General features: G+C 39.1%; 1 protein-coding gene across 1 annotated transcript; it reads right to left on the bottom strand.

Annotated features, from left to right (window-relative positions):
* Positions 1 to 1,197: 1,197 nt before the first annotated feature.
* kif18a (kinesin family member 18A) lies at positions 1,198 to 25,628 on the bottom strand. Its single transcript, XM_061068754.1, has 17 exons — positions 25,313 to 25,628; positions 23,236 to 23,393; positions 22,832 to 22,936; positions 22,181 to 22,291; positions 21,273 to 21,470; positions 18,380 to 18,556; positions 18,178 to 18,252; positions 17,957 to 18,057; positions 14,586 to 14,748; positions 13,940 to 14,104; positions 12,977 to 13,098; positions 12,582 to 12,865; positions 11,682 to 11,738; positions 5,772 to 6,153; positions 2,977 to 3,069; positions 2,678 to 2,775; positions 1,198 to 1,539 (listed from the first exon to the last, which is right to left on the bottom strand). The coding sequence occupies exons 1-17, from the start codon at positions 25,626 to 25,628 to the stop codon at positions 1,406 to 1,408; spliced, it is 2,739 nt and encodes a 912-aa protein (XP_060924737.1). The 3' UTR covers positions 1,198 to 1,405.
* Between the last annotated feature and the right edge of the window lie 232 nt (positions 25,629 to 25,860).

The raw sequence follows: 25,860 nt of genomic DNA, 5'->3' as shown, positions 1-25,860 counted from the left end.
ATAACCCCCCTCAACAAAACAAAAAGCCACAACAATAAAACCATAAACAACACAAGGGGAAAAAAATAACACAGGTACCGACAACACAAACTGAGACAAATACATTTGAAAGTGTGACAGAAGAAGTGTTAATTGAATGTTGACATAAATAGGACCTACAGATAGATAATAATACTTTTAAAGCCTAAAATTCAGATGATAAAATGTTAAACTTTTTAAGACACTGTGGAAACCCAATTCATGGAACCAGTTTGTGAACATTTTACCAAAGCCGAACCATTTTGCAGTATTTGTTAATTAATACATTAGTAAAATTAAATTTGAATAATACATAAATATGAGTCATTATTATTATTTAAACCCACCTAATGACTAAGCAAGAGATGAAAAGACTAATTGGAAATTGTTATTTTTTCTTAATGTGAATCTTTGAGATTTTGAGGTAATGACAGCACCCGTTTCAGGACTGAATGTTGGACGTCTCCATACCAATCTCTGCGCTTAATAGTTCACTGTTCTCTCCTTAATACAGATCAAATGTTTGCCTGTTTGATAGTAAACTAGAAAGTTATCAATGTGAGATGTGCTTAAAGTCACAGAGAGCGGTAAAAAGCAACTTTACTTTTTGACTCGGTTTTTCCATCTTCTACGAGGGCCTTTCCCGGTGTCACAAATGTCTACTGTTGGCACATCTTGAAATGCAAGATGCAAGAAACTTCATTTAAGACCACCTCATTTAAGACTACAATCACACTTCCTGTGACAGCAACTAAAAGTGGATTTATTTGATGAAAAACATTGATTCAGTTACAACCAGTTTCATTATGGATTATCAATAACCCCCATGTTGTGCAACTGTACAAGAATAAAAACACAAACTTCTCAGTGCGAAGCTGATTCCTTCTTTTTTTTCAGCCATACCTGCATTTGAAGTCATGTACAGTCTACCTCTGATAATAGCTGCCCTGTGAAATATCGTCACCTACGAGGCTGATCACTGCTGAAATGAAAAGCTGCAGTAGGTAAGTAAAAGTAAAACATCTGGAATCCACAGGACATGTTTTAATTCTCAGTCTGTACATCAGTATTTAAAATGATATCTTAAAATCTATGGGTAGGCTTAGAAATAAAAGACTGCAAAAACAGATGACAACTATACATTTATATACAGTGAAATAACATTTTACTATGGTGTGATGCTGAAGTTAAGAGTGAGAAAACAATACAGCTTACACATTCCATGTTACTGTGTTAGTACTTATGTTATAGTACATATGTTGGAGAAACCTACACAATAGACGGCTTCTCAGAGAAAAGGACTAGAGAAGATTCAGTTGGATGGAAGAGTGGAGAGACGGTGGGAGTGTCCATAAAGGCTGAGTTTGAAAAGTTCGACCATGTTGCTTTACATCCGCTTGGCCACTTTTTTTATCTGTTGGGAAGTTCTGTAGAAAAGGGACCTTTTCTGAGGCTCGAGGAGGTGGAGATTTCCCTCAGAAACGCTCCTCATAACTCTACCAGGCTTGTTTTCTTCTGAACCTGAGGACAGACACCAAACAGCCTAAGAAAATACTCAGACTCCTTCACATTTTGCACACTTTGTTGTGAATGTAATTGTAAATTAACAAAATAGGCATCTTTTCTCATCAATCTACACTCTGTAACCAATGATTACAGCGTGAAAACATGTATTTATATTGCCAATGTCATAAAAAATAAGTATTCACACCATTATTTCAGTACCAAATACAAACAATGGCTGTGATGATGGCTTTGAGTAATACAACTTTAGCGATTCTGTGATTACCTGACTGGAAGAACTTTGTGAAAAAAATTACAACTCTATCTTTGATTGTAAAGCCAGGTGTTCCCCAAAGATCAATTTTGGGACCAATTTTATTTTCTACAGACCTAATGATGTTGCTGTAGGATTTGGAAAAAAGGAAACATAAATCATTATGCAGACGATACTGCTGTTTACACTATGGTTTCATCTCTAAGAGTGGCAACAAATTCTTTAGTCTGCTTTTGATGGATTACAAATGTCTCCAGGCAAATGAAATAGCTATAGCTATGGAACTCGTCTGGATACGGAGTTTCTTGGACTGTATGGCTTGATGTTTGTCCTGTAATGCACAGTGACTTATGGCAGCTTATGCAGTGCTCTTCCATGGCTAGGAAATTCAGTTAACCACCTGTGAGCTCTGATCAACTTCCACGCACATCTCATGGACATTTAAAGCCAAAAGGATGAGGTGCCAGAGCAAAGGCTCTGAATGTGTTTATCAGAGTTATCAGTTTTTTTAATTTAAAACTAAAATTTTTCTATAACGTTTTTAAAAGTGCATTTTCACGTTTTGATAGTTTGAGGGTAGATAGATGGTCAAAAATGTCAGTTTCATCCATGTACAATAAAACATAAGGTATGACTGCATTTTTAAGATATTTATTTGATTTTCAAATTTTAGGTTAAAAAAATACAGTTAACTTTTAATCTCACAAAGTGATGAATTAAAAACATTTTACATTATGGATTATGAGACATAAAAAACATCATTATGGTCGCAATAATACAAAATTTAAATCTGTATATATGTGTCAGATAGTCTATAGTGTTAATTATCAACACTGTGTGAGGACGTCTTCTTCAGGTCACTTCTCCTTAGTGGACACTTACCAGCAAACCGATGCACTCTGAGAGGTCTTTGGGTCACCGACGGGTCTTTCTTTATACGCTTTGGTGCAGAGAGACCCTGAGTGATCTCTTCTCCGCTGCTGTTTCATTGAACAAAAGAGAGGGAAAATAGAAAAAGTTAAACCAGCATAAAAAGTTCATCATCAACTGATATCAACTAGATGTAGCTATTATTGTTGGTAATCTTATTTTGTAGTCATACAATTTATGCCTAAGCAGACTGAGTAATCAAAGGCCAGCACCTTCAATGACATTATTTGCATGAATTAAGGGAAACTTACCGATTAAATTTACGCTTTCCTTGCGCAGCAGACGTCAAAGCCATGTAGGTCGGCTTGGCTCGTCGGATATCTTGTAAAGACGGAATCTGCTGTCTATGGAGCAAAGGTTCATGTTACCACGACATTTACCACTAACGCTTTCAAAAATAAAATGTTAAAAAAACAACAATAAACAGCTTTTAAGTATAGCATTTTGTTTCTGTTGTATTGTATTGTGTTGTATTGCAAAAGCTACATGTATTGAATTTTTTTATATGAGATTCCTCATTACAGTTATGTGGATATGAAAAATGTTATGTCTCTCGGATGAATTTGATGTCTTTTAGTGTTGCTTGCATGTGTTTGTCTTGCGTATGGATTTGATAAGTTTCATAAGACGTCTCCCTGAATTATCAGTTTGTGGGTAACAAATCATTTAGCATCTTAATCATTCTTGATACTTAAATCACTGTTACAAGAACAGAAAGTGGACAGGTTTAAGCATGAAAGCCAAACCCAAAGTGAACACATTCTATTGCAGGACAGTCACACAGCACCAGCAATTTCGAGACCAAACATGTGATGAGTCCTCTGAGCCGAAGGTGGTATCTAAAAACACAACGTAATGGATTGTTTGGAAAAACGTGGGGAAATCTGTATAAACTGAAATTACCATATGTAATTAACCTTCCGCAGGTCTATACATTTGTTTTACTGGAGGTTCTGGCCCTAGTCTCCCTGCTCACCACCGTAAACTTGTTCTGCTTCTGCTGTCCCCGTCTGCTGCACTTTGCTTGAACTCTGCCCAGGGAACTGCCACTCACCCACCTTGCAGTTTTAAAAATTAATTTTTTACATTAGCCAGGGTAAAATGGACGCACCGAGTTTAAAAAAAGATATTGAGTCTCTCACTCTAAATTTGCCCTCTTCTTTACAGCGCCCTCTACAATAGATTGTGTATTGGTCTTAATATTTACAAAAGGTTTTGTTTTGTCTTGATACAAGAGTTTCCCTTTGGGATTTGACTTGTCTGTTGCAGACCAGCTTATCAACCAGATGCTCTCATAAAGTCTGATTATCCCCGAGCTTTAGTCTCTGAGGAAAACATGTCCTGAATGTTCGTGGGGTAGCACAGATATTGTCCAACAAATAAAATGATCCACACTCAACATCTTAATGTGAAGCCTCCTCTGCTGGGAACGTCAATCACCAACACAAAGCCTGTCTGCTGCAGTAGCTCCAAATGTTCCCTGTTTTGTTTCCCACTTCCAGCTGAAGACACCAAGGAGCTGCTCAGCTGACTTAAACCTCTTGACCCAGTGTTCCAGTCTGGAAACATGCCACTGGTGAGAATAATACTATTTGCACCGCAGTCTCTGTCTTGTTTTGAATACCGTTTAGGGGATTTACCACTTCTGAATGGTTTAGTCACCAACAAGACTTTCACAAAGGAAACATCGAAACTTTGCATCGGCAGCCAGAGAAAAGTTTTGATTCAAGAAAGATCTGAATAAGTTCTGAACCATTAAAACAACTCAATAGATTTTTTTCTTTTACTTGAATAAATAATTTCTTCCATACAATTAATAAATACTTCTATGTACTGTACAGACGATTTCTTCAAGTGTTGCTTTCAGGGAGCAATGTTTAATTAAAATGTGTGGTACAGGAACTGCTCAGATTCAAAAAGGCATTAACACGCAACTATTCAATCATTGTGCGTTTTTTTTCAATCATTCCTTTTAGAAGTAATAGTGGTTTAATTTATTTAGTGACATCTAAAATCCAACAGCCGATAACACCAACTTTAAGTGTAGAGGATTTTCTGCATATTTTCTGCCATTTAAATTTTACTACTTAATTTTTTTCTCTTATTCCTTTGTCTGTACAATTGCAGCCCAGAGAAATGATAAGTAGATAAAAAAACCTAAGAAACACAAAAACACGAGTACTACATCAATTAGTAATTTAGGTTTGGAAAACATCCAAGAAAAGGCTTTGTTTCAAACTGTTATCATGCTTATCTTGCTCACTGATCGTTCTGCATCGCTCTCCCTGGTTAACTCTCCAGTGCTGAAAAGTGCATGTTGAGATAAATTGTTTTGTGAACAAGAAAGTGAGACAGTTGGTTCTGATAGATTGTGGCATCTGTTACAGTTTTTCTCCCTGAACGAACCATATCAAAATCTATGTCTGCAGCTAAATTGTGATGTTAAATCAGTTTTGTTTTTTTGTTGTGACAGCAGTATTTTCTATGGCATTTCCCAAAGTGTTCTCAGTTACCATGGGTGTTTTGTATGGACTTTCCTGTTTATGCAGTAAAAAGTATACAGTTCTGTAGCAGTAAATTGTGGCGTAACCACAGGAGTGCAGTAGGGCAGTATGCCCATGTAGCAATGCATTCAATGCAAGAGAACCAATGAACTGTGTAGAGTCAAGAGAACTGTAATCCACATTACAGGCCAGCCTGGAAACAGACGTGTACAGTTATATAACTGACTTTTAGGAGGGGATCAAATATATTCTGAGATCATGAGAAGTGTGTTGGACGGAAAGTTTTAGGTCAAAGATTTCCGTTTTGCTAAGTGTTTCGCATTGGGCTCTATTTTTGGACCAGTCAAAATAGTACGAGTAAATTATATTCCGATACGCAAAGTACGGGCAGAGGAATGGGGGGGAAGCAAAATGGTAGTGGAACATCTCCAGTTAAGTGATTTTAAATGGTAAAGCTCAGAAACATCTAAAAGTGTTGCTTTAAAATATGAGACTAATCCCCTGAAATCATAGAGAAAGTTAAGACATGAATATTTTCTGACCTTTTAGTCGCAATCTGCGTCCCCTCATTGGCCTTCGGAGGATGCTGGAGTCGGCTGTGACCCGAGATGTCAATGGACCTGGATGGTTGACCGGGACTTCCACCGCTTAGTATGATGGTTGCATTATTTGCAGTCTGATCATCGTTGTCCAGAACTTCGAAGGTCATGTTGGGATCCATAGCAGTGGAGGAGCTCAGCGGCAGCGCCTCAACAGTTTTCCGAGCAGGTTCGGGTGTGCACTGGAGCGGAAACATGCCCTCCTCAAACACTTGGACCTTGGCAGCGGACCGAGGGCTTTGTGGTGGCAGTGACGCAGACAGATTTCTCCTGATGGGCATTCTGGGTTGTGGTTCTTGTTTCATGTCGGCCTGATTTCCTCTACCTAAAAATCAAAACCGTCAAAAGTTAATAAACTTAAATGAATTCAACCCAACTGACCTGAAAAAAACTAAACCTTTGAAGAATGAGCGTTGTAATAAAGAGAGTTTTCACAATAAACCGGAGGACATACAGTATGTTCTCAATTAGCATCTTACTCTGTGGTGGGAATCCCGCATTAACATAAACTTGTCTGCCAAAGCTACAACAGTTTTGGACATTTGAGATTTCTGTATTTGTGTCTGTTCTGTGTTTTTCTCACAGCGGTGATGTACCACATACTATCTGCATATAAATATGTTAAAAGTTTGGGTCTGTTGCTTATGCCTGGCCCCGTCAATCCCTGTTATACCTCCTCAGTGTGCTCATACAATGCATACGCTTTATATCAATATATATAGATGAAAACTATTTTGCCAAATCTATCTATATTTTTTTTGCCCTATTGACACCTGCACTTACTTCAGACAATGAGTAAATGAATTAGACTTGAGTAATCCTTATGTTTGATGGTACTGTCAGCAGACCAGTGGCCAGACTTTGTCTTTGACGTCCTTTATATTTGGTCCAATCATCAAGTCATGATGTTACATCATTTCAAGCCTCTTTTGTATCTGTAACAAGCAATCTTTAAAAAACACTTCATTGTCTAAAACGTAGGACGACATCAATCCACTTTATAAAGGAAGCAGGGCCACATCGCTCCCGTAATCATTCTGTTTCTCATTCTCAATCAGTAATCAGTAAAAAGTGCCAGCTTCAGGCTAAACAGTGCAATTTAAAAAGATGTCATGCCAGAGAAATGAGATGGATCATGCCCTTAAGTTACAGTGTGATCAGTAGGCTTGGATTTGTTTTGCACAGCACAAGGTAATTAAAAACTGAAGCCCCTCCTCACACAAGTTTACTAAGCCACAATGGAACTAAGAAAAAAAGAAGTTCTGCATTTTATCAAGAAACCTGAACTTGAGGGTTTTATCTATCAGTCTGGATGTTGAAGAAAATGTATTATGTGTAGTTATACCTGCAAATATAAGCCACTAGTTCTGTGAGATTTCACTGGGACCAAACACAGCAAGTATCTTTCATGTTCTCTTTTATGGCTTTGTAACTTATTCTTTGGACTCTATTTTTACTCTTTCTTGCACTGCTTTCTAACAGTAGGTTACCATTTAATAGCTATGACTATCCAGGAACTTTTTGAGGTTTGATACATTTTTATTGGTGCACATAACAGTGGTTGTAAATTAAACCATTTGTGAGGAACATGGGACGGCAACTGGGAAAAAAAACATTTATGCATTTATTCAATTACGATATTCCTTATTTTTTGCTGTGGTACTTTGAGACTCTGATAAAAAGTCAAACCCTTCCAAGATTTCGCACTAAAATTTAATGTTGTGAAAATGACCACTATTAAACATTAAATGTTCCATCACTCCGTCCACCCTAGAACCGGCTGTTCTCCATCGAGTCAAAGGCACAATCAGAAGTGTAATAATCCTTCTATTCATTAAATTATAAGTTGTATAACATTTATTGAGAGAATTAGCCAAGCCCCGAAATGAGTCTGCAAACAGCTTTTAAAGGTTTGTTAGCGAGGGAAATACCACCAGGGTTTCCCCCAGAAAACTTGCTAAGCCTGGTGGTAGGGCTGCTAGAAGGCACCCGCGGGGGGGGGGGGGGGGGGGGGGGGCACACCTAACTTTTTTTATTTTGATAAGAGGTTAAATAGATACTTTGATATCTTTTTGAGTTGCACTGCTGACTTAACTTATAAGCCCTCTTTTTTATTTATTTTTATCACGTTGGAGTTGCTAGTTTAAACCTACAGTTTTGCACTTTAATATTTGAGCCTTTGTTTACATTTTGTTTTGTGCTGCATTATATGGTGACATACAGTTTGTTGTTATCAAAATAAAATTAACTGAATTGAAATGGTCAATTTGATTTTTTGGGAGGAAAATTTATCGTTTAGATTAATCGATAAAATAGTCGTCAGATTAATCGATAGAAAAATAGTCGTTAGTGGCAGCCCTACTTAATATTAAAAAAAATTCAAGTTTGCTGTGAACATAGCAGTCAGGCCTCTTATTTCAGAAACAATGAACCGTAACAGTTTGGTTACCAATAAAAGATAAGCGTACTACTTCTTTGCTTTCAGCCAGCTACTCAAACAGACAAGCAACAAAATAACAAACAAACAAAATACACAGGCAAGTGTCGGCCTACTTTGAAATAAATTAAAACACAGAACTTTGTAGGGCTATTTGAGTCCTCCTCATATTTGTGGAAAATGTATGAAATAAGAAGTACCCTATTTTTAAATAAATAAAACCAAATAGCTGCAGCCTAATCGTGTAACGGACTAGGTTTATGTTTATGTTCGGTTTTGACTTATGTTCAGTAAAACACTGTGTTGAAGGAGCGTTCTGATGTCTGAGGATCAGTGAAGGCGACGTATGTTCAGTAAAACACTGTGTTAAAGGAGCATTCTGTTGTCCGAGGGTCAGTGAAGGCGTCTGGGTGGGACATGTGACTGTTTGGACCAATAGGATGGTTGCTTGGGGATCGGGGCCATGTCTGTGATCGGGGCTCAATGAGGAAGTGAAGTGTTGTTGATGTGAGCGAATGACGGATTTTTTTTTTTTTTTTAAATAAAAAAAACCATGCGACGCTTAGCCTGGCGGGGGGGGGAGTAAGGCCTGGCGGCCCGCCAGGCCTATACGGCACTGGGGGAAACCCTGACCACTGTACTGTAAAAACTAAAACAGAAGTGCCAAATTGTACATACAATTATACATATTGATATGTGAAATTATATCCAGTGAGAGCTTTTGCTGTGTTCTATGACTTCATTTAAAAGCGACAGCTGCAGAGCAGAACCGGGTTAAAGCGTGGTGTCTGCATCGCATTAGGAACACGATTACACGTGTGGCATTTCCTGCAGAGGTGTGGGGGTTATGAATGGGCTAAAAGGGAAAATGCCAGCACGTAAAGGAAGCGAGAACACTTAATATGAGAGTGAATGACTGATTTAGACATTACCCTAAATATAAAAATGCAATATTTAGAAAATGTGGGTTGGACAGCACGTCAAGTGATAAATAGCTTTTTTTCTGTGGCAGAGGACTTGTCCCTAGCAATAAATGGCAGCAGAGTTCCTTCTATCACATATTTTTGGCTTGTAGGGGATTAATACATGCATGAGTTGCTATTTCTGGTGGAGGCTGCACTGAATTAGGGTCGCCTGGTTGCTGCTGCCAGTTTTTTATAGTGCGCCTTTTCTGGTTGGTGGAGCAGGGGAGTTTACGTCTGTTGACGTTTTTTCCTGCCCTGCTGTGGATCTGCATTTTCATGAATGAAGCTCAAGAGGGATTGGGAGGGTTAGATGCTAGACAGAAAAAAGGAGGAAAAGAGGGAAAAGCCAGGCTAACAGACGTTTGAAGCAGAAGGGACAAAAAAAATCTTTGGGAGAAAAAATAGAAAAGAGAGAGGTGAGGGTGGGGGGTTGAATAGGAATATAAAAATAACTGTAAGGAGGGGGCCGTGGGAGAAAGCTGAATGAAAAATCCGGGAGCTATTTATAAATGCATGTGTGGACATGTGATAATCAACAATGAGTTGTGGAATGAAGAAATGGTCCTTCAAATAGATCCCTTTTGTGTGGTTTGCCATTATTAAGCAGTCCTGAAAGAGTTAATGCTTTTTCAAAACCCCAACCCTCTCTAAAAGCGATGAAATTTGATTGGCTTGGCAAGCTGCAGGGTGGAGCCATTTCTCATAACATGCTGCAGTGACTACCATTAAGAGCTGAGGAGGCAGTAAGGGACTAACAAACAGCACCAGGATAAGATCAGAGCAGTTTGTCTGAATGCTAAGTTAAAACCTTATTTATTAAAACATCCGTGCATCCCTACATAATTCAGAATCGATCAGTAATTGAGCAATAGCTGATTATGCTGGACAACATGCACAAAGCTGTAGCTCCAGACTGTAGTTAAGATGGACAGGGTGGTTTTCAAGGATGCAGGTGTGACTCAGTGAATGCATAATTGAGGAGGGATGCACAGGAGTTATGATTTATTAGAGAGATGAACCTGAAGCTAAAATAGTGACGCAAAAATAGTTATTTAAAGACTGAATAAATGACACTGATTACACATAAATGATAATTTAGTGTCAAGCTATCGTTAAGCCTTTAAAACTAAAATGCATGTTGCATGAAGATTGAATCCGTGCCTGGGCAATGAAATATTCATATAAGGCTTTGATTCTGGATGAGCTGTGATGATTTTATAATCTTTAACTACTTTTATTTATTTATTTTTTACATTGTGATGTTTACATAAATCTTTGTGTCAAGCACTATGTTTAAGGAGGGTTATGGATTGCCACAAAATGTTTAAGCCACTAATCAAGGTTGTTAATAAAAATGATAATACTAATGGTTATTACTATTATTACCACAAGTACTATTATATTGTTTGCAAAAATATTGTAGTTGTATTGCGGGTGAGTCAAATTCTGCATTTAAAATCCAGTTATAAACATAAAATTATCATCACACTATTACAAGTGTGTTAAGGTTTTGCCCTTCGCAATTAGCTGACCACAAACAAATTGGCAAAGAAAAGCACAATTATGGTTGAATATCAACAAATGAATGAATGCAAAAAAAGGAAACTATTAAAACAACTGGCTTGACTTGTAGGGTATAAAGATGGGTAGGACTGACGGCCCATACAGAAAAAGTAGGGCTTCTTGTTTCAGAGATAAATAAATCATAATTAAATTCCTCGATCAGAGTGGACTTATCAAAATAAGTTGTGAGGAAACGTAATAGCAGTGGTGACAAATTCCCTGGTGCTTTCATATCTAATTCCCATTCAAGGAACCCGTCATCTGGAAGAAGTATTTTCTTCAAAAGTTATATTTCCCCCAATAAGTTTCAGTGAAATCTAGACCACCTGCAGTAAATATCATTACAGCCAATTTGAACTGCAATATTTCACAAAGGCTTATGTATTATATTTCCCCAAAGGTTCCACATGCACAGCTTTCCCTCTATTAAACCTGTTGTGAGTATTCACATAATTTTATTATTCAAGTTTTGGCCGGGACAGAATGTCTGGAGCAGAGCTATAAATCAAATTATATTACATGTCTCATTTTTATTGTGTACTTTACTGCTCTGAAGAAGTCGTTTTAGCAAAAATGCTACAAACGTGTTCAGCAAAAAAAAAGCAAAACAGCAAAGTGAAAATTTAGGCTTACACAGAACCGTTTCAAATTTATATTTCACATTAAAAACAAATTTGATCCGTCTGCTCGGCTTTAATAAAAAACGCAGCATTGTCTCTTGAAGTATGTTTGTGTGAGTCTGATGGATAGAGTGAATGAAAGGTGAAAGGGAGATAGAAAATAAGTGAATGATTGAGGGGTGGGAGGGATTAACAGGTATGCAGGGGGTATAGATTAATGACGACAGGATGTCAGCAAGACAGGGGGGGCAGAGGAGAGCAGTTTTACCTTTTGGGGATGGAGCAGCTTTGCAAATTGATGCTCCTTTTGTCTGCCCTTCTGCACCTGAGAAAATCGTAATGAGAGTCGAGGAGCAACATTAGCATCTCATCAAAACATCACTACAGCTAGAAAAGCTTCTGTAGCCCTTATTAGGATTAAGTAAATGTTAAATTATGACAATGTTTTACCGGTCGAGTGGAGATTTAAAGTCCCCAACGTTAAATCCTTTCGTTCATCCCATAGTCATTTAATACTTTGTAGAACTGACAACAAATTTAATTGAAACTAGTAAATGTGATGTGATTTAAAGCAAGCCAGCAGAGGAACCGGTGTTGTTGACACCATCACAGTACTTAATACTCCAGTACTGAGTATTGTTGGCCAGCTTTGGCTCGTGCTCCACTATCTGTCTTGGCTAATATGACATGAGTGAACTGGTGCTGCTGGGTCATGCAGAGATGACAGTTCAAAAGTAAATGTACATTGTATAATTGTATGGGACCCAAAATATACATCAGACCTGGAAATTTGAAAAAGTTAAAAAATAATCTGGGAAAAATAGTTCCTGGATTTTGCCAATGAGAGAGAAGAACGGCCAAGTGACATTTTCTCTCATGAAAAATCTCTTTCATAAATTCTGAGAGGAAGAGGGGTAAGATTGGAAAATAATTGATATGTTATTACTGAGGGGACCTGCCTCCTCAAAAAAATGATCTGTTCTCTTTATTTTTTTTTTCACAGAAACATAGTTCTGTTTTTGTTATTTTTCACTTGACCTGATATTTTATGAGCTAAACCTAATTTTGTGGCAATAAATAATTATTTAGTAAATCCCCCCAAAAACCTTTTAAATGCATGCAGCTAAACACCAACAGAAAAATAAATTGGAGAAGGGTGATGACTTACTGCAGGGGCTACTCTGGTGGTATTTCAAATGTGAGAAAGACAGGACAGGTGCCATCTCGCCGTGGAGCCCAATGCTTCCCATCTCATTTGTCTTCTGTGATTCCACTCCGGTCCTTTCACCTTTCTGCCCCACCCCCTCCAGGTCTGCCCAGACCACGCCTCTCTCCCTCAACACAAGGTGCTCCAGTTCGTCGTTCGCCATCTCATCTGCTGCAGTGACCAGCCCAGACCCCTGCAACGCAGAGTAGTGCCGACTGTATGCGGGCAACAAGATTTCCATCATTCTGAAACACAACAGAAAAATTATATTGAGATGTTTTTTAGTTTATTCACCTGCAAATTAGCATTAATTAACTTAACCTAATGGAAATTGATTCAAGGCTTTGTCAACCTACTTCTGAACCCGCTTGTTCTCCTGATCCTGCAGTGTAGTGAGCGCCACGATCTGCTTGATGTGTTGTTGGAGGTCATTTACATGCAGCTCCAATCTGTGGCAATGTAGTTCCTTCTCTAACACCTAAAGAAGCAGAAAAAGTCAGGTCAGACAGGAAATTATATCAGCATATTGAATTAGAGGAAACTAAATAATTGTCGGGGTCAGGATAGTAGAGGTAAGACATTAAGTTCTGTTTTCATAGCTGTTTCATCAGACAAGCTGTGTGCTCAGGGTAAGGGAGGGGAGAAAAAAAACTCTGACGTAAAGAAACCATGAAACAACAGCAGAGAGAACATTTGACCGGTGGGTGCGTCATAGTTCTGGGTCAGTTCCTGGAAGAAAGGATAAAGAAGAAAAAATAACATGGACATGGTTTTAGGTAACTGGCTGCTGTGTGAGGGATGAGTAAATGGTATTGATTTATTCTCTTCAGTGATCCATGAGTGAGCTGGAGAAATAAAATGAGCACGGTTCTAATTACTGGGAGAACAGATGGGAAGAAAACAAAGACAGTCACGACTTCAGTAGAGACACAGCCTACTTCCAAAAACAAACAAACAAAAACAAAGGACAAGCAATGAGTTTCGATGTAACTGACACTGAAACGTTTTTCTCTTGATCTAATTAGGCTGATTTGTCTTCTAACATCAACTCACAATTTCATCCTGTCTACAAGTTATGTAATTAAGCATCTAGCTTTACTCACTGTTCCCTTCTCTATATCTGTTGTCCAAAGTCTTACATTAATTTAGAACCTGTGTAAGTGTGGCCACAACAATGTCAGTTAGGAAAATTAATTAGAAATTTAAATAGAATTTAAAATAACTTCTGCATGCAATTGTTACAAGTTGAAAAGTGTACTGTCACAACAAAAACACAAGTCTTTCAGGCCGATGTGAAAGAGTCGATAGGATCTACTTACCTCTGAAGTCTGATCATTCAACTTCACCAATTTCATCTCATTCTCGACACGATGAAGCCAGCCGTCGTTTTCCTGGAAACGTGTTTCTGATTCCCTCAGACGCTTGCAAATGTGTTGCTGCTGAGTGCGTAAGCTGGCAATCTTCCGCTCATGCTTACAAGTGGCCTAGTGAAAGCAACAAAAAAAAGGGCACTTAAGGAATATTATGAATGGACTATATAATATTAGAATCGCATACTATTAAATCACAATTATCACAGACACAAGCAGCTATATGACAACCAGGCTTGAGTCTAACAGCACAGATTTATTAAAAATCTTAAGAGTTTTTAAATGCAGGCTGATGCACAACTCTCAGAGAAATTCCCACACTTTGTTTTATTGTGTACAAGAGTGGACCATTCTGCAGAGTTTGGGATCAGGATTTTTGAGGATTCACTTTTTGTACTTCAAGTGGCATTGAACGCTCATTAATGCTCAAAAAACAGAGAACAGCCAGGACCTGGGGAGCAGTGACCCTGTCCTGTCGAGGCATAAATGAGAGGCTAACACAACTGTAGTGAACAGAGATGTGAAATGATGACTCAGCAACTGCTTTTCTGCAGGGTTGATGGAATCTGTGGATAGCAGTGTAAGCATCAGCTACCTTCTCCGTCTTTTCTTTGGCACAGAAAGTTTGAACCTGCAGGTTGTCCTCCTCGCTGTAGCGCTGGCGCAGCTCGTTCTCCTTCAGTTGCCTCTCCAGATCCAGCTGTTCTCTCCTGATTTGGGTCCGACTAGAAAAGATTTGCTGGAGAGCTTCTGACACCCTGGAGAGAGAGAGAGTGAAAATTACACTCTTTTTCCAAGTTTAAAAGGGGTGTATTAGCGAATTTACATTTTTCATGCTCTACAAATTGTCTAAAAGATTATATTTGGCTGTTAGACATCATGACAATGAAAAAAGGGGACAAATAGGTCAGTATGTATTTGTAACTCCTGAGGTAAAAACAATAAGCAGGCACATATGCGTTGTTCAATGTAATACATTACAATATAATGCTGGTGCGGTCAAAGGCATTCATTCATTCATCAAGGATCATTTTGAGCGTTGCACTCGTGTTGTTTTGGACTAAATATACTGAGAAGTGTTTTTTGCTGTCCTTTCTGATGCGCATACATGAGGGGGGCAAAATAGTAGAAGCCCCTCTCAAAGAGCAATCGAACACAACATCACAGGGATTCAAGCTAGATGTGATAAGATGTTGCTCTGCCACATGTGAAGAGCAAATTTAATTAATTACTGTGCCAGGAGTTCTTATAAACCACTTGCTCACTATGTTGTCTATTGTGACAGAGTTGAGGTAATTTCCAGATTGAATGCAAACGGTTATCTAGCTGAGATAAAACAGGAGGAGAGACAGGAGAGAAATGCAGGTAAATAAGACCAGAGAGCCGTCTCTGAAATGTGACTGCACTCTTCAATGTAACTCCAGTGACGTAGGAGACGTTGTGGCCTTGCTAGACTGCTGAATTTTTAATAGTGCGAGACACGTGCAGCCTCTATTCAGAGCCTCTCACTGTGCAAGTTGTGAATTCTGATGCCAGTGAATGAAATGTGTGGGAGTGAGACTCATTCAGCTTTTCCATGTCCCCCGCCCCAACCCAAATACCCCAACAGATGCAATAGTATGTTTTTAAGACGCCTGAATGGGATGCGGTTGATCGGAGTGATGTTACAGAATGCGTATATATACAATATCTATTAATATATAGGATTGGAAATTAAAGTGAAGGTGCTAAACACCGGTCATTATTAAAATGTTGACTGATAAAGAGATACTTATATACATAAGGATATTGAATAGTGGATATTAAATGGCATTTCTTGTCTTTGACCGACTGTTTGGAATCTAGATAATTTACTGAATTGGAAATCAGTTTAAATAAAAAAAGAGCCATATGCCAGGGTGATAAACAGTGAGCCTTGGAAATACTGCAATATCAATTACCAGCCATATCACCCAGTCCCACCAACACTCACACACACCTAAATACAGTTTAACATCAATGTTCAAATAGCTAATTAGGCTCTGAAATGATTTTACAGTTTTACTTCAAAAACAATCACCAACCCATAAAAGCGTGAAATCATTAAAGAAAGAACCTCTTGCACTCTCTGACACCCCATGAAACGGAAGGAAAACATTACAGCAGCAGAGTAGACCAATATAGATCATCTTTAGTGGGAACCAATGGGCCGTCAGCTTTGGCGAAAATGGCCGTTTATTCTGACAGAAAGATGGGATTCTGAAAAAACATTTATGATGAGTTTTTGATGGAACTTTCGTTATATCCACCAATGCAGCATGAGGTCATTACTAGAGATTCCTTTTCTAGCTAATAACAGTTTTCTTCTTGAAGGTCCGTGTACTGATTTCATGGGACAACAACTCGAATGAAAGTAAAACAAACAGCAGTAAAACAAACAAGAAAGCAATCTGGTAAACCAGGGATTTAGTGAGCTGAACCGAGGCTTGTATTAGCAATTTAGCTGCATTTTGCTGACAGTCCACTCGGGGAAGGTTGGCTGTCAAACATTAAGTTTGGTGTTGTCAGTCTTTGGATACCCTTGACTACTGCAGAGTCATGTGACCAATGAACAAATGCAGATTAAGAGAAAAGCAGATGTTGGGTATCAACATCTGTCCTGGATGATCTGGTCAAAAGTGGTCAGCGCTAAATTCCTTCTGTGTCCTCAATACATCTTGAGATCTGGAGCTGGTTTGACGTATGTGGCCATAATCTTTTTTCCCCTGTGTGAACGCAAATGTGCCCTGGGCCACATAGAGCTGTGTGCAGTGCATTCATTCACTGAGCCCCTCCTGACTTCTCCTTTCATCTCTGTCTCGCGCTTGAACCGACACTTTGACATTAGACTAATTTGTAAACTCAGACTAGAAATGCGAGCAGAAATTAGGATTATGTGCAAGTACAGAGGGTAAGTGAGATCCGATCATAAGTGGTCACAGGAGACACATTCAGGGTGCATCTAAATGGCAGGTGTGAACAGATAAACTTGGAGCTGTCCACTTGTAATTGGATTTCTCAGGTAGGATGTAAATAACATGTCTGAACAGGTTTTTGATGAGAGATGGAGACAGTGGACAGGGAGTGGAGTTAATTTTATAACGTATTTTTAGATTTCGTCTTAGACCCGAGATAAAAGTCTGGAAAGAGGCAATAACGTTAACTAGTGAAGCACTGAAAAACAACTACTGACCAACAGACTTTCCAGCTACAAACAATCCTCTATATTATTAAATATACATTTTAAAAACAAGTGGATGTCATCAGGTATCAGGTGCTCAAGTCGTGTGTTCTTTAACATTTAATGAAATTTTACTGGCGTACTGTACATGTTTGTGTGAATCAATAACAACACTGAGCTCTTATTACTTCATTAAGGCATATGTTTGTTATAAATACTTAATTTAAGAACTAAATGCAATTTCATAGTGATGACAGTACTGCCTATCCCATTGAGAATCAACACCCCAGATTAAATGATTATCCCTGCATGGTTTATTCATAAGAGCCCTGTACAAATGTGCCATATAAAACAGTTTTGCTGCCACTGTCAGGGTGTAAGCACATGTGTGTCTCTGTATTGTAGAAAATTATGAAATAATAACATTATTAAACGAACCAGTAGACACAAGACAAAGCTGTTATAGGCTAATTTGAATATCATACTTGATTCCTTAAACCAATATCATAATTTCTAATTCCATCTTATAGAGCCTGACCCACTTCAATATAAATTGAAAGGAACAAGGTCACCAGAACCACTAACAAAACCACAGGTCCCATGAATGTGCCACTGGACAATTATCTGACAATCACCGGCTATGTGCTGTGTCTGTCTGCAACCAGTGCCTGTATTACAATTATACTGTTTACAATTTAACTGGTTTGAATAAAGACACAACCACTGTCTCAAGCTACACTCTGGTTCACACTCATGTGTTCGCCTACCCTTTGAGCTCAGCTGGTTTCTGAGAAGAGATTGTGTTGGAAGTCCCAGGCACCATGTTCTTCTCCTCGTATTCTTTTAGTTTTTTCTTCAACTGGAGAATCTTTCGAAATGAAAAATACAAAGAAATAAAAGTCAGAAATGAATATTAAGTATTACAACTTTCAACTGGGTTTTGTGGATTTGTTATACTAGGCAATGAATATTGGTTGTTTCATATTACCTCTTGCCGTTGCTTCTCACATATCACTGCATACTGGCCAATGTGACTGTCCAGGCTTACAACATTACTCTTGAGCTGATAGGTAATCATAAAGAGAAGGATGTCATGGTTTAAGAGAAATTCATCAATTTACAGTCCATGATTCACATCAGTATTATTACAGTTGACAACTATATAACAATACAACAACCTAAATACTAACCGATGACTTTATCTCCTTGGCTCTGTTGGCATATTTAAGCGTGTTGTGGGTGTCATCATATGACATGGATGAAGGGCCAACATTGGCAATCATGACTGTTCTGCAGTTGCCTCCCAGCGAGTCCTTCAGTATCCGTGTCAGCTTGCTGTCCCTGTACGGTATGTGAGCTTTCCTGCTCTGAAACAAATGAGAACAGTGCACATTAGCCACAGAAATAAGAAACATTTTAACGATTTAGGTTAAATTGAAGTGTACACAAACTTTGGGAAATTGTTTAAATATGCGCCTCATAAACTCTGGAGGTACGTAAAGGTCCTAATAACTTCTGATTAGTGTCTGTGATTATGGTTAAAGTGTAAAGTGAGAGCAGGTCAGCAGGAGAGTGGAGGGAGGACACTCAGACCGCAGACTCTGACCTGGTAAAAAGTAGCCTGGGTGCCAGACGAACTTAGCCCCGCCCACAACATTTGTTGTTCGGGAAGTTCGGTCTGGAGTCGCTCCGTTGGGGAGAAACTATGCTCGGACAGAAGCTGGTCGATCCAATCAAATCGTCAGGGCGTGCTTTAAACGATGATTGACAGATGATCTACAGTGACGTAATCAACCACGTCACCAGAGAGCGCTGCCTGCAGACCTGAGATGTGTCAATGCTGCCATCGAGTCTGTTTCAGGAGACATCGACAGCGCATTCATTTTGAAAGAGGAACAGAGGAACGCGATCAAGGCATTTGTAGATCGAACAGATGTTTTTGCCGTCCTCCTACGGGATTCATAAAAAGTTTAATTTATCAGCTGGCCCCGATGCTGCGGCCACACAAGCAGTCATATAAATAAAAAGAGAGTGGGGGGGGAGGCGCTACGCTCCTCAGCACATATGAGACAAAAAGACACATAGGTTGGGACGCTGTTTATGTTGGAGCAACAAGGAAGTGTATGCTTGAAAAAAACGATTAGCTGCCGTTTCTCCTCCTCGCTGTTCTCCTGCAGAGCCATGACAGCGGAGCTCTGCAGCGCGGCGTGCGGATCAGCAGCTCCGTGGATTTCTGGTAGCGACGGATCTCTCTCAGAGCCTCGGGACCGGCGGGTCGCGGTCCGGTAGCGAGGCTCTGAGAGAGATCCGTCGCGGGCCTCTTTATGCCGGCGGCGGCCGGGTCTCTCACGAGCAGCCCTGCTTCCTGGGGGCTTTGCCTCCGGTGGATATACGAGCGGCATTTCCATTTATTTATTTAGAGAGTAAATAAACTCGTGAAACAGACAACTGACAACAACTATGCGTCGCTTGACATACGTCACATATTACGTTGCTCTGATTGGTTGTAGGTCTATCCAATTGAGCGAAGAGGCATCTGGTTTCCTGGTTCAGTTGAAACACGCCCCATAATCACAGCCCAATGGAGCGGTCTCAGACTCATATTCTGACTAGAATAATGAGTCTGACAACGTCAGGCTAGGTAAAAACATGACCGGACCTTAAATTGGTCCTGAGGCAATGTTGGTCATAATTATACAGCGGTGGAACATCCCCAAAAAATTTGATTTTGTCCTCTCTCGGAATTGATGCAGAGTTGTCTATGTCCGCATTGCGATGCATATAAGAATTAAGAATTTCCCCCACCTCTACAGCCAAAATAAGTATTCTAGAGTGCTGCAATTTTTGGTCCAAACTAGTCCGAGCACGAGAGGAAACAAACCCGACAATCATTCTTATATTTGTGTTTAAACCCAACCTACGCCTGGGGTTTTCCTCAGCTACAGGCAATTGGAATGTAAAAAAATCACGTAGCTAGCCAAGCTAACGTGATCAAACCTGACCCGATACTGAATATAATATCAACATTTTTGTTTGTACCAGGCCCGATGGGCAAAATTTCTACAGTTACTATAACTATGTAACATTTTACAGTGAGGTAGATACGGATTTGTTGATTAGGGGCAAAATCTAATGAGTCCACTTTATACAACATTTTAAGAAAGCCCAATTTTTGAGGGAGAGAAACCATGGCCATGTGTCGATGGAAGATCAACAAGGAGAAGAGATGTGTCGTAAAATGTATCTGCATTGGATTGGACATCACCTAAGGCAAACAACTTTCAACAAAAAACCCTCTGCAGCATAGCATAAGGATGACATACTGAACAGCGCAGACAGAAGGAGCAGACTTTCTCCTCACTCATTGAAAGGCATGTCAGCCCAGACACAAGTGGGGACATTCTTTCCTGTAAACAATGGTCACAACATGAATTCCTCGTCTGCCAACAGTGTTCACTGGACCACCAATAACCATGTGGATTGGGTGGGGGAGCACTGGGGATCAGTGGTTGGCCTTGTAGCCAGAACCGATCAAACTATTCCAAGACTGCAACACTCAAAAAGAGTGAGTCGGGTAAAACAATAAATAGTGGACAGTGTGTATGAAGGAGCACAGTTTTAACCCAAGAATGCAGTAACCTGTTGATGAAGGATCACATTTCAACATGGCTGTGGTACATTTGCAAAGCACTTTCTAAATGCATGTGGCCTTGCATGTGCCTCATCCCTTGAGAGTGGTGTGTAAAATGAGAAGACTGCTTGACAGGTTAATGTATGCAACTGGAATTAATTAATACCCAAATACTGACTTGACTCAACTTCCCAGGCGCTCTGTTTTATATGGAGGTCAGTAAATCATGTCCTAAACCTATAACCATAATAATCTTCCACCAGAATCCACCTGTTCGCTGAGAATTTGTTAAACAAATACTGACATAGAAATGTAAAATAGAAATATAATTTACGATCTGTGTAAAACTCTGCACATTCACTGTACTTGAGCACCGTGTTTGCAATGCAATGTAATCAGTGTCCATCTCTGAACCCGGTTTATACAGTATATGTAGGTTTACATAAACTCACTTTTGGGTCAGCAAGGGCGTTGATAACATTTCCAAGGGCAAGGAGTGAGCGATTGATGTTAGCACCTTCCCGCATGCGTGCCCCTTTGGTGTTGGTGGCACTGGCTCTCTCCGAGCCTGCCAGATCAATCAGGCTCATCTTGGCAACACAGGCGTTTGGGTTGAGGCTTGCAATTTTGTCCTGCTGTCTCAAATATATCTGGAAAAAGAACAACAGTCAATTAAAGACAATTAAAAGGCCAAAACTGTAATGCATTGTTAGACAATGTTCCCACAGCTTCTCAAGCATCAAATTCAAGACATTTTCAAGGGTTATTCAGGGCCAGTCCCTTCAATTTAAGGATCCAATGAGGCATGGTTTGAGACAGAGATTAATTACTGGTTAATTACTGTTAATAAGATTTTTATGGGAGCTAGCAGGCTCTACAGATGCTCACAGATAACACTTAAAAAATGAGAGGCTTGAATACGTGAACACTTCTCAATTGTGCTGTGATAACAGACTATGTGGTGCCTGCCTTTTCTTACACAGCACAGCAAAATAATAATATTGTGTAAGCTTGAGGATAGAGACAAAGACATTCTAATGAGCTGAAGAGTAGACAGACATGTCGACATTTTACTTATGCTAAGGAAAAGGATATCAAAACACATTCAATTTCTATTTTTGCACGAAACATGTAAAGAGAACCAGTGTAAATGTTCCATGTTTATCTTTGTCTATTTTCAAAAACTTGCCCACCTCAAATTCATATACTTTAAAGGGTTTCAAGTTGGGATCATTTAAATACTAATTATCTTTAAGACGAATATATGAATAGTTTGCACTCAAGCTTTTGAATGCAAGTTTCGTTCCCCCTGTGTTTTATTTCATGACACCATGATTTCTTTAAGACGGGATTGAAATACCTGAAACACAGCATGGGACCGAGAAGAGGTGGCATTCATATCAGTGGGGTGCTGTGTTCTGTTTCGATTGCCAGAATCCAAAGCCTCAAGAATTTGCTCTGCAGTTTTAGGCTGTAAAAAGAGAATAGATGGTGTAAGTCAGTGAAAGGAACCATCACAGAGCATCCGAAAAAGACACCACCAACAGAATAGCAAAAAAAAAGTAATTTTTTGTAAAGGTAACCTACTTGTGTAGAACAGTAATTGGATTGTACTTTTAGAAATAACTTTATTGGCAGATTTGATCAATTTCTCTGTTACTTGAGAAAACAGCCAGCATAACATCTTACAGACTACCTGCATAATTGATGCCAGCACAAAGGTCAAGTTTCAGTTCAAAAAGTTCACACAACCTTTATTTATTGAGAGAAAGACTATCGCTAGAGAACATTTGCTTCCTGAATACCATCTCCTGTCTTGTCTGAACACATGACATGCATTTTCAGACATTGGTGCTTGTCTTTCTTGACAAGACAAATATTTTTCTAGTTTAAAAATGACATTATATATTGCAAAAGTAACTCAGAGTTCCTTTGATATATTGATTTTGTAGTATTTACAGTGAATAAACCCTTTGATAAAGCAGTGTGTGCGATGCATGTTACTACTAACCTGATGCAATGTAAGGCCCTGAACAACAACTCCCTTAGTACCATCGTCTCTAACTGCAAGAGGGCCTACGTTAGCCAACAGGTCTCGGATCTGTTCATTGTAAACCTGTGAAAGAACAAAAAATACAACAGCAAGTTCATTAAAAACACCCGAAGAAATTACTCAGGACACAAATTGTTAAGTTAAGGCTCTGTACAGGATTGAGTAAACACACAAGCTATATAAAAATAAATAAAGCTATTAAAACCAATGTGGTTCACTTTCCAAACAATAGAACTACTGAAACCCTTCAGTTAAAGTCTAACACAAAAGTGAGGGTGATGCTCTAATACAGAGAAGAAAAGGAACCAAACAGACGGACAAACTATAATAATAATTTAAAAAAAAAACACTCAAATAGTCACCTCAAGATATGAGAATGCAACAGCAAACTCCTTCTCCTCCTTGGCATCATCCATGCGTTTGAACAGCTCTTTCATGGTGCGGTACATGACCCCAGGGTTATTTTGCGAGCCCAACATGGTGTGGGTCTTTCCGGCTCCAGTAGCACCATAGGCAAACACTATTAAAAAAAAACGTTTTAAATTAAATGACAAATTCATACATATGAATCCTATCCACAACATTAAACTTGCTTTGAATTGAACACAACCAAAAACTGATGTGAAAACATGACATGATGTGAGCAATTAAAACATCTCATAGTAGTCATGAATGAAAATTGCTTGCTGTGCAAATGTTGGCTAGAGCAAGATTTTGATGCAATTATATTTTAAATCAGCTTGAATTTAAAAGTGGGTCTACAATACTGTCACAAACATAACCTCAATAACAAGCTTTAAACTCACACTCGACCGATGTATCTATTGACCAATAAAAATTTGCCAATATGAGCCCCTCAGAGACATCTTGGTAGCTGTGCTAATTTTGCGTTAATTAAAACTGTTATTTTACAGAATAAACATTGCAGAAAGGTTTTTTATTCATGTTTACTTTAAAAATATTTTTTCTCACTTCAACAACATGACTGGGCTTTGATTATGGCTGCCTGGCTTATGTTGTTATGAGAAGAGTTGTCACAGTACAGCTAATGAACAACATCCATAGCACCATCAAAACAAATACAAGTGCAGCAATAACCATAACACAGCCACTGCTTCACCCACTACACTCAGACGGAGCAGCTCCAGCTGTTGTGTTACAAAATGAGTAATGTGCAATACATAACATGAGGTGTCACATTAACTCTCCTCTCGAATGCAACTGCAGAGAATTTCCTTTAACTGTTCCTATGGATGAGGGGGTATGCAAAAAATATTGTGATGGAATGCAAAACTTAATTTGAGGTAACGTAAAAGGTAAAGCAAAGGTTAATCAAGGTAACACAAAAAGGGTTGTAAGACAAAAGTATTGCACGGTGAGGTATTGTGAGGAAACTGAGAAATTAAGGGGAAAAAAACTTTATTTTTGTTAAATAAAGTATAAAAGAGAAGCAAGTAGGGAGGCATTATTCTCTTTATCTTAACACAGAGTCACCAGTTGCTAATTGTAATAGTGTCACATAAGCCAACATTAGACTTGGGGCTTTAATTACAGCTGCAAAATTTTACCTGCAATAACAGATTTGTTGTTGGGTGCAGAAGAAAGAAAGTTGTCAACACAACGTTAACCTATCATCACATTTAATAAGGTTGACATGGGGAACTTGTCAGCAAACAGTGCTGCCAAACACTTTGCCAACAAGCTTGGCAGCAAGCTGCAGCTTTGGCTGTGTTCAGACCTGGTATTAACATCTGTCCCGTGAGATCTGATCAGAAGTGGACAGCTCCAAGTACGTCAGCTCACACCTGGCATTAGAATCCATTCTGGATGAGTCTCCAGTGACCACTTGTGATCAGATCTCGCTTCCCTGCTCTATATGCAAATCAACACTTACGTCATTTGTGTTTGCAAAGACCAAATTATGTTGTTTTTAGCCATTCTTCTGACTATACAGATGGGTCCGTTGTCAATGTGTTTGTGTGAGAGGGAGAGATGGAGCTAGTGGAGCCAGGAGGGGCTGAGCAAATCAATGTACTGCCTTGAGGTTTACAATGAATTAACATTTAACTAATTTGGAGAAAAATGTGTGTCAGTCAGAGTTAACGTAGTGGTAGAGACAAATAATTCAGTCCACGGGAAAAGGTAAATATATTTTCATATTCATTATGAAATTGTAGACGTTCAAAAAGATGTTATTTGAGTTGGCAGTCCTTGGGTCTGGGACGCATTTGTATTTGCAATGCTCAAGAAACGTGGCCACATGCACATCAGACCACCTATGCATGTGGTCGGATCAGAAATGTGTCTTCAAAACATCTTGGAAGCATTCACACCTGTACTTAAGAGCCATCCACTTGTGATCACATCACTCAAGGGAAACGTTAACATCAGGTCGGAAAGCGGTCTTCAATGCACCAACTGTATTTATGAATTTGTTACCTGTGCAATTGAATCCATTCATCACGCCATCCAATATTCCTTTAGTGGTGCTCTGGAATATGTCGTCTTGAGTAGAGTTCTCGTCAAAGACGTGGTCAAAGACAAACTTCAGGTCCTTGTTGGCCCTCTTATTGATGTTTCTGTTGCGTAGTCTTTGAGCCCCAAAACATGATATGTCCTGCTCTTTGGGGTCAAAGACGAGCATGTGATTATCAACCACCTGGACCACATTTCGGCAGTTCTCGCCCTTCTCGTGGTCATTGGTCGGCCTCACCCGAATGACCACCTTGACATGGCTACACACGTCACTCGCCATCCTGCTCTGAATCAACTTCAATGATGCTGCAAAATAGCAAAAACAAAGGCTTAGCTTACATTTCAAATTGAGAACACCAAAGTTACGCTTTAACAATATTCTGGTTACATCACTGGAATACTGCAATGTTAATCATGTTACATAAACAAAAAATGTCAATCCATCATAACATTGTGTCTGTGTTTTTACACAGGGTACCCACTAAAGTGTCAACAGGCAAAGACTGGGAGTG

Source organism: Limanda limanda, chromosome 3 (genome assembly GCF_963576545.1).
Source record: "Limanda limanda chromosome 3, fLimLim1.1, whole genome shotgun sequence".
Taxonomy (NCBI): domain Eukaryota; kingdom Metazoa; phylum Chordata; class Actinopteri; order Pleuronectiformes; family Pleuronectidae; genus Limanda; species Limanda limanda.
Note: the sequence above shows the minus strand (reverse complement) of the source record. Positions and strands in the feature narration are given on the sequence as shown.